Source organism: Verticillium alfalfae, genomic scaffold (assembly GCF_000150825.1).
Source record: "Verticillium alfalfae VaMs.102 supercont1.6 genomic scaffold, whole genome shotgun sequence".
In the NCBI taxonomy this organism is placed as follows: Eukaryota; Fungi; Ascomycota; class Sordariomycetes; order Glomerellales; family Plectosphaerellaceae; genus Verticillium; species Verticillium alfalfae.
Genome location: NW_003315033.1, coordinates 915345 through 924474, shown reverse-complemented (window position 1 = coordinate 924474; position 9130 = coordinate 915345). Strand labels below are relative to the sequence as shown.

Here is a 9130-nt window from a genome sequence, read left to right as displayed (position 1 = left end):
CAAGGTTGATGAAATGCATGTATTTGGTTAGTGCGAGGCTGATGGATTGTTGTTCAACCGGGGGGGGGGAGGGGGGCCATGGAAGAGGACAGACAGCAGCAACAGGAACTTTCTGGGTGGGTTCGGCATGAGCAACTTTTTTTGTTCTTAAACGATGGAAAGGAGGGTACGAGGGTGAGGCAGTTGCAGCCGACTGGGTTTGTCAGAGTTTGCAAGAACTTACTCTCATGGCAATGCAAGGCAGGTAAGTAGAGTCGAGACGAGAGCAATTAAAGTGTTCCGGAATTATAGCGGGGGCATGCCAGCCAGCCAGCCACACAACCCACCACCACTCTCCATCCACAGCGACCATCACTCAAGCGAGTCGTGGCTCACCTTGGCCCAACAACAGAGACACACATAGACAGACATACGCAAACGCAAACGCAAACGCACACTCATGGTACACATCATACCCCAACACACCTCAACACCAAGTAGCGGGTTACCAACCAATTGGTTCCGGTCGACGTTCCCCGACATGGCCCCAGCCAGCCCATGCCCTTTCTGGCTATATAGGCGGTCCCACCTTGGACCACCCACCACCACCACCAGCCCACCAAAATCCTCCATTCTGTTATCGGTACTTTCGCCAGGCAGATAGGTAGTGGGTGTCTTGGTTATGCGCTATTCCGCCGCTGCAGCAGTGAACTCATCGCTCCTTGAGTTCGGAAGTCAGTGGTCTGCTGCGACCTGCTGACTCGATCCGGACATGACCTCGTCTGGCCTCACCATCCCCGGCCTGTTGAGAGCCACGTTGCGAACAGCCCTCGAGATGGATGAGTAGGACAATTGCTAACAGACGGTATTCCATGCCAAGCCACAGGCGATCACATCACTCAACCTGGTGGGAAACCCCAGTGCACACGCACAGTGCGTCACGACTTCAGGTTCACATTGGCTCCTTCGGCGCAGATACCCACAGATTCACCTGCGTGCGCATTCCCAGACAGCATGCTGAGCGCCCTGCAATCCCCATTCCGAAAATGCTAGTGCCAGGGCTTGAGTGGTAGGGTGACTGACTGACTGACTGGCCACTTTACCCCAGATCCCGACTCCAATACCCGAATCAACGTCACAAACCGCATGTCCTCTGGTTCCATGACTCGTCAATGAAAATAAAATGAAAAGAAGAAGAAAAAAGCTTTGTGAAGTGACTAGCAAGACCTGAAGAATGTCAATGGCGCCAACACTAAACCGACCAACTGGTGCGTCTTGCGAGTGAGTGTCCACAGCTCGCAAGCATCCCTCGGCCCAGAGCTGTCGAGTTATGAGGCCCGCCGGCATCACTGGTTCGATCTGCTGACCCAAACCTGCAGGCGACGTCCAAGCCTGCCTTTGCTGCCAAAGTTACAGGTGCAAAAGACTGCAGCGTTACCTTTGACTGTCGGAGCACGCCCTTGGCCAAGTTGGAATGGGATCGACTATCGGACTTTTACGGCTGACATGTCCACACCTCTTTTTCTCGTCACGCCAACCCTTGCCAATACCAGACCCTTGTCAGCGTTGATCAAAGTGCACACGCCAACCACAATGGATCGCATATTTCGGGACTTCGCCTACTGGCCATGGGGGGAACAGAGAGAGTGCCATGCCGAATCCGAGCCCGAGGGAGCAAAGGTAAAATCCAGATAGAAGTATCCAATCTCCAGCAAACCCAAAACACTTGCCGATGGTTGTGCGGCATACTTGCCTCTGCGTCGTTTCCTGCAAAACCGAATCACGTGGGTTCGACATCGTTCAGTCTCCTCACAGGTTCCTCCACCTCGGCCTTGTCGCATGTACAACTCGAAACCAAGGATGCCTTTGGCACCCCCCCCCCTGCCGACCTAGAGCCTTGAAGTTTTGAACTAGCCCCACATTGAACTGGGCAGAACACTTGGCCAGAGAGAGCGGGACGCCAGAGCAAAGTCTGATGCAATTGCTACCCCTGCCCAACAAAGGTTCCCATCCACCGGTGTTGGAGAATTCGGCCAGCCATGGCAATATGTGACAGCTCACGCTGACCTCACAGAATTGCCACCATCCCCATCATCAGGAGGTTTCCTGCGGTGGTGCATGTAGCTGCTACACTCGCCCGACTTCCGAAATTGGAGGCGCGTTATTGAGTGTGTGTTGGTCGAAGGACGGGTGGCATGATCGCCGGCCTTGCCATGCAAGTCCAACGTTTGATGGCATCATCCACTCGTTGCGGCGCGGCAATTGACCCTGGCTCCTGGCCCCTTCTCACGTCAGTCTTTTTCTTCCTTTTCGGGCGCGACTCACTGATCGAGGAGACAACTGAGTACGAGTGCCATGTAGGCTAGCCAGCCTGCAAGACAGTCAAGAGAGACAAGACAGACAGACCCTGGACCTGGATCATGCAGAAGCGATAATCTAACCAACTAAATCCTCGGCCCCGCCCTGGCCCCTTCTGGAACCAATTCCGCTCTTTCGACTGTGTCAATAGGACCATCCGCGCCGTAACGTGGCTGCACGTCTGACATGATTGATATCTAGCCCCCCAAGGCGGCGCCGCGCTGACACTTGGTTCAGGGATTTGCGCGAGCTGCCCATTTGCGAAACCGTGCGCCAGAAGCAACATGCGGACACATCACCCACCAAAGTGCCCGTTACCCTCATGATAAGCATTCGCATTGTCACACGTCCAAGCGAGCCACAATCACGACCTGACGCATGTGGATGGCGTGCGTGCGCCGCAAACCTTTTCGTCTCCGACGAAGCAACAATCGGACATGGCCAAAAGCGGCAACAGCGAACGTAGCCGAAACAACTTTGCCGGCTAAACAGGTGCCGATACCACACTGTATTTGATGCGACTCTGGTGGCAGTACACACACACACACACACACACACCACTTTCTTCGCACTTGACCAGCCAACGTCCTGGGCAAACTACACAACAGACCACAGGCCTCCAGCTGAGCGGAACCCCTTTCTGATGAAACGGAGTTTGAACCATTCTGTTTAATTCATCACATCACTAGTGCAAGGTATCCGAAAGTGTAAAGTGAGGTTCCACCAGTCAGCGAATTGCCAAGTCCACCGAGACAACATCATTCTACAGTTGGTCTCCTCGGTCCTTGGGTGCCCTCATAATGTCTTACGTACAAGTACCTACTCCATGATGGCTTAGCTGGGTGTTTACTATTTTCGATCTATCGATTCTTCCCTGGCCACCTCTATCGCACTCGCCCCGCTCTGCCTCATGACGAAGCACGAGCAAACTTGGGGTGCCGTTGCAAAGTATTCCGCTCATCAGCGCCACGAGACAACGCATGCTTCTTTCTTTGCCAACCTATCGACTGGCCGGCCGTACTAATTGGTTGGCTGGCTGGTTGGTTGGCAGTTTGCCACACTCGACATCCCAGCCATCTACATTTCTCGTTGTACGTAGGTTCTCATGTGATTCAAGCCCCTGCAAGCAATGCACAGCGTGGGTCAGTCATCATGTTGGTGACATGCGCCTCGCGACGTACGGACAAATAGAGCGCGCGCACGTCCCAGGACCGATCGACACGCAGGCTCTTCCAGTTTGAGCAGCATTCGGCCGGCTGGCGGTCTACCAGACGGTGAACAGAGGAGACGATGGAATACTCGCTTGATAATTTCCCGCGTTTGGAGCGGAAAGCGGTGATAAGACCCCGGCCGCATGGCGGATGAGTATGACACCAGCCAGTTGACTCGATTTTGTTCTGTCTACCCATCTCACCTACATAGTTTACACGCTCTAGCCCCCACAGCGGAAGCACCTAACGTCAATCTAGCTTCAATGGCCCGGCTCACAAGCCACGAGATTTGCGCTCCTCGCCCCAGGCGTACAGCTTGGCGTGCCTCTCTACAACCATCTCCTCGCACCCGACCAGGCGGTCCGCTGGGACATGGGACGCGAAGGATCGCGAACGGAGCCCCGTCTTGCGACGCAGGGTTAAGGGCTGTCGGGTCGTCTTGCCAATTAACAGAGGCAGTGCCACCAATCTGGCCATATCAGTTGTGCGCCCATGCACATCCATCCAGTCCTGTTTACCCCCAGCCAACTTCTCAGGAGCGCGTATGCAGGCCACCTGGATAAGAAGGGCTCTAGGCTGCATGTCACTTCTTACTTCTTACTGGAGAGGACGTTCCAGTTCGCTCTTCTCCCTCTGCCACTTGCGTACAAAGGCATGACTCACTCTGGCTGAGGTCCATACAATTCTTTGCTTGTGACGAAGACCCCCCGAGCGGAGTCCGGATCGCGATGAACAATGATGCGCGTATGGCAGGCTGTGTGTGTCGATCCCCAGTGGCGCTTTTTGCTTGCTTCTCGCGATGCTCGAGTTCAGGCGCAAACAGCGAACATGGCCTCGGACATCCTGATGAGAGAGGGTGAATGAGTGAAGGATCAAGGCCAAGCACGTAAGGCGTCATCAGACAGCGCGGATTGTGTGTCTCACGCGGCATGCCGCCAGGAGCATCGGCAAACTGCTGCAGCTCGGCCTGGTTGCAACCTCAGCTCGTGCGGATGCTCTCTCGCCTCATCTCCGACCACGTCCACCACGGCCCCTACCTCCTCTTCCGCCGCGGCCTCCGCCCCTCTTCCCACCTCGGCCGCGGTTCGGCAGGTCGAAGCGCTCGTACAGCTTCTCGTCGGCGAAGGCGGCCTGGCCGAATCGCATAAAATTGACGAGGCCGCGGTCGACGACGGAGATGAGCACGTTGCGATGGCCGTGTTTGAGGCGCGGGTAGAAGCGCCCCGGCGCCGAGAGCGACGCGTCTGCGGGGTCATAGGGCGTCGAGTCGAACAGAGCTTCGAGCTGCTCCAGCTCCGGAACGAACGTGTCCCTGGCGTCGACGACGGCGATGCGCAGGTCGGGCGGTGGCGGATCGCTTTTGGAGAAGACTGGGTGCTTGGACGGCGCCAGACATGGAAGAAGACCTTGAAAGGATCCTCGGCGCGCTGTATCAGCCGCCTTCTCGCGGGGGTCGAAGCGAAGGGATGAATTCGAGCTTTTTTGTATTTCGGGGGGGTATTTTCCGTAGAAGCCCGGGCCGGACGAGGGGGCCCGAAGGGGAGGCCCCTGGCGGCCCCGCTTCCGGTCGGCTCAAAGAGGGAGAAGAGCCATTGCCAGACAGACTTTGGTTGGGTTGATGCCGGTGAGGGTGCAGCCTGGGTGGCCGTCTCGGCCCGCGGGCGCCCGCTGGACGTGGTAACCGCCTCTCTTGAGGTGTGCGTAGACCTGGTATTTCGGCAACGTGATCTTTCCGCGCTCGCCCTCGACGCCGATGAGAAGCGCATAGGCTGCTTGCAGGCTGAGGGGAACGCCATCGGCGAACTCGTCGTCGTCGTCGTCCTCCTCCTCTTCTTCTCTATCCGCTCTGGCTCTCCGTCAGCCGGCCGGCCGCTGTGGTTGTCGTCGCCCCGCTGTGCAGTAGTCTTGCTGCCCGTCATCGCGCCCCTGCTCCTCTTGATCGCGAGCCCCGGCATCAGGTCCTCCAGCGTCCTGTCGGGCCACCACAGGTCCAAGGACCCGCGCTCGAGCATGAACAGCGCCTCCTCGGGCAGCAGCCAGACCTTGCCGACGGCCGGGCTCGGCGGCTTCATGCCGCGCACGGTGCGTCCGACGGACCTGTTCTGGGGGCCCTTGAGCTCCTCCAGCACGACGACCCTGTCGGCGGCGTGCAGCGCCGGGTCGAGGGCGGCGACGAACTCGGGCCGCGCCGTGGCGAGCTCGGCGAGGGCGTCGGGCCAGTAGTCGGCAAAGAGCCAGCCGCGGTTCCAGTCGCCCGTGTGCAGGCGCGTATAGGCGAGGACGTCCTCGATGACACGGCGCGACGTCTCGAGGGCGGCGTCCTGGGCGCGCGTGCCGTGCGCCTCAAAGTCCTTCTGCCCCTTGCGGATCGTCTGCGAGGACACGCCCTTTTTGGAGAACATGGAGGCGAAGAGGGCCATGTCGAAGGGGGCGTCGGCCGGGTCGTCTTCGTTGTCGTGGCCGTCGGGGTCGCCATTGTTGGCGTTGGCGATGCCCTTGCCTGCGAGCGGCACCGGCGCCGGCGACGGCGTGAGGAACGGGTTGTCGTCGTCGTCGAGGGGCATGGTCGGAGAGGGAGGGGGAGGGAGGGGTGCTTCGGTTTCCGGTTGGCGTGTTCGTGGAGAGGGACGACACGGTGGGCGGTTTCGTCTTTTGGTGGTCGTCGATGCAAGGCGGGAATGGGCGACAAAAATCGGGAAAAGTGCCCGGGCGGAAGCTACCCCAATCCAGTCTCCAACGAACCCCGCGCTCCGCACTGACCTGCGTCGACAGCTTCACCATGGGATGGTGGGATGAGTCCTGGTTGACTGGATGGGCGGTGCTCTAGGTGTCAATTGGCCTTGTGTCTCTTTTTTGCCGTTCCTCCTGATGACTGTTCCTCCTGATGACTGTTCCTCCTGATGATCCTCGCCCTGGTGTGCGGCGAAGATGACAATGTTTCTCTCGAGATCTGAAGTACGAGCTGTCATCACGGGACCAAACGTCCTCTGTGAATCTCGTGAAGAGTGGTCAAATGAATCATGATCTCCAGTTGCCATTGATCTGTCTTGAACGTCTTACTCTTCCCTGCTTTTTTTGGAGAGAGAGAGAGAGAGAGAGGGAGAGGAAGGCAGACGTCTCTAGCCGTTTATTGTCAGCACCGGTCGAAATCCCACTCATCCGACGTGACAGTCAACAATCTACCTGCGTGTCCCTAGCTGCAGCTTCCCAAGTCCAGTTCTCCTGAATCACAGGAGAGTTTGGTGAAAACAGAAAAAATGAATGCTTTGTTGAGTCACGCCCGACGCTGCCCATCCAAACCCCGAAGCTCACCACTCATGTGTACATGGAGACTCGAGCATCTAAGCCAAAAGTGTTTCCCACACTGACAGATTCCCAAATTATGATTGCAAGAAGTTTCATTCAGGGAAGCTCCAGGAGCCCATGGTTTCATGTCTACACCCAGTACGTCTGAATCACTCGAAGAGTGCTGATTGATGCTCAGTCAGATCATCACCCACAGATTCAGGCGACGCCCGCTTGCAGAGTATGACGGGCTGCCTCCTCTCACAAGACCTCTCAAAGAGACTCATGCGTAGATAGTGCATGACAGGACGAAAAGGTGGCCTCGGGTTCAGACGAAGGGACCTGGCCTCGCCGCATGAAAAGCCTGCCCCGCCATGAAACTCCCAAGCTGTGCGCATCACGGCTCGTGGCTCGAAGTGGCATTGTTGCCAGGACGGGATGGACTGAACCATAGATGGCGCAAGCGAGGCCCCATGCCATGATAGCTACGGAATAAATCTTTCGTAGACGATGCGTGCGAGGTCAAGTCCAGCAAAGCGCTCCTGACACGCACAGTAGAACACGATCGCCCATGTCCGACGCAACCTGGCAGGACGGCATGCATTGAATCCAAATGAAAGGATACCGCAGGCTTTGGCACCACACTTTCTCGTGTCACACCTATCATAGTACAGTAAACACACCCGGTGTAGCAATCCCATAGTGCAATGAGGCCCCACCGAGTGTACATGAGCCCCACCTTTGAACACTTTCCTCACCGAACCCCAATCGGAGAGGTGGCCGAGTGGTTAAGGCGCTGGTTTTAGGTATATCTCGATATTCCACCAGTGGGAAACCGCGCGAGTTCGAATCTCGTCCTCTTCAGATTTACTTTTGGATGGCCACCGTCCTTGTGTTTTGTCCTCGGATTGTCTCGCAGCCCCCTATTGTTGTCCATGATTTTGATGCATCGCGTTGGAAGTGCGCGGGCTCAACATAGTGCTGCACATACCGTCGCGACGAAATATTAACTGATTCGAATCTCCCCGCAAGGACATGGCAACCGATCGCGGTTCTGATGCAGACACATCACCAGCCGAAGAGTAGGCCTGCCGCTCCACGGAAAAGCACTCATGTCATCCAATGTTGCACTTGACAACCTCAGCCTACAGGGCGACCCTCACAGGAGAAACCCGTCTGTAATCAGGAAGAATTCATTGTTTCGCTTTGCACCAGACGCCCCGAAACGTCCGTCTATCTCCTCTACCGCACCCGCAAAGCCGGCTCATCATGCTGCTGCACCGTATATCCGTCGCTGCACTCAGCCAGCCGGCAGGTTGGCCGCCGCTCGCCTATCCTACCGGCCGCCCTGCATCATCGTCAAAGCTCGTTTCACGTCATGATTATATGTACGTCCGGCCGCCCTCCGGTCGCCGCCTGGGATCCCCGCCAGAGAGCCTGCCATGATGCGTCCGCGCTGCCCGTCTCCTAGCCACAGATGGCACCGATTTTCTCCCCACCCCCCGCCGGTGCGCTGCTCTGCATCCCGGCGTATTCTTTGCCGGGCGCGTAGAAGCTTCTGGCCGTCGGGACGTGGCTTCCTCCACATAACAGCAGTGACCGTCTGTTCGCAAGTGCGAAAGCTCACTTGATGGTGCAAGGTCACAGTGTCGTGCCAATACTGCCCTCGGCGTAGGAAGAGGCTGCTTGCTGTAGATAGGCCCTGCGGATGCTCGCCAGCCTCCACGGCAGACGGCGAGTGAGGGCAGGGCCAGGGCAGTCGGAAGAGTGCCGTTCGTGTATGCCGATGGAACGGCTGCCCATGCGCCGAGTCTTCTCCGCGACCGACGGCAGGAGAATGAGTTTTTGTTGGTTTCATTATTCTCGTACCCCGCTGACGATGGCCTCGCTCACTCGATGAGCGGCTTTTTCTGGCCCCCCACGATACACAACCCCAGCGTGTGGAGGGCCTCCCTGTCGTTGGCCAATATGATGCTCCTCGCCGGGAGCATGGGGTTGTTCGGGTCGACGTGCGACGCGTCCTTGGCGGCCTGCTCAATGGCGTCCATCTCCTCCTTGCAGCCCTGCTGGTCCATGGGGCCGATGACGAGCGGCACCCGGGCCGTGACGTCGCGCGCGGAGTTCAGCTGCGCCTGGAGCCAGTTAGTCAGTCCGTCCGTCCGTCCGTCCGTCCGTCCGTCCGTCCGTTGCCAGGCACGTAGCACGTCCCATATATGCAGGACAAGTGAGGGGCGGGACTACTTGACGTCAATAAACTCAATTTGTAGAGGTCGATGTGTGTGACGACATGACTCGTA

The 9130-nt window shown here is 57.5% G+C and overlaps 2 protein-coding genes and 1 non-coding gene across 3 annotated transcripts; 1 reads left to right on the top strand and 2 right to left on the bottom strand.

The window, feature by feature from the left end:
- Nucleotides 1–4468: 4468 nt before the first annotated feature.
- Nucleotides 4469–6112, bottom strand: VDBG_05373 (conserved hypothetical protein; the record flags this gene model as incomplete). The annotated part of the gene is made up of 1 exon (XM_003004214.1): nucleotides 4469–6112. The coding sequence occupies one exon, from the start codon at nucleotides 6110–6112 to the stop codon at nucleotides 4469–4471; it is 1644 nt and encodes a 547-aa protein (XP_003004260.1).
- Nucleotides 6113–7603: 1491 nt separating this feature from the next.
- Nucleotides 7604–7697, top strand: VDBG_15112. Its single transcript has one exon. It is a non-coding gene; the product is annotated as a tRNA-Leu (tRNA).
- A 1025-nt stretch (nucleotides 7698–8722) lies between these two features.
- On the bottom strand, nucleotides 8723–9130 carry VDBG_05372 (predicted protein; the record flags this gene model as incomplete). The annotated part of the gene is made up of 2 exons (XM_003004213.1): nucleotides 8723–8965; nucleotides 9074–9130. Coding segments are annotated over 2 exons (300 nt in total), but the record flags the coding sequence as incomplete, so codon positions are not given.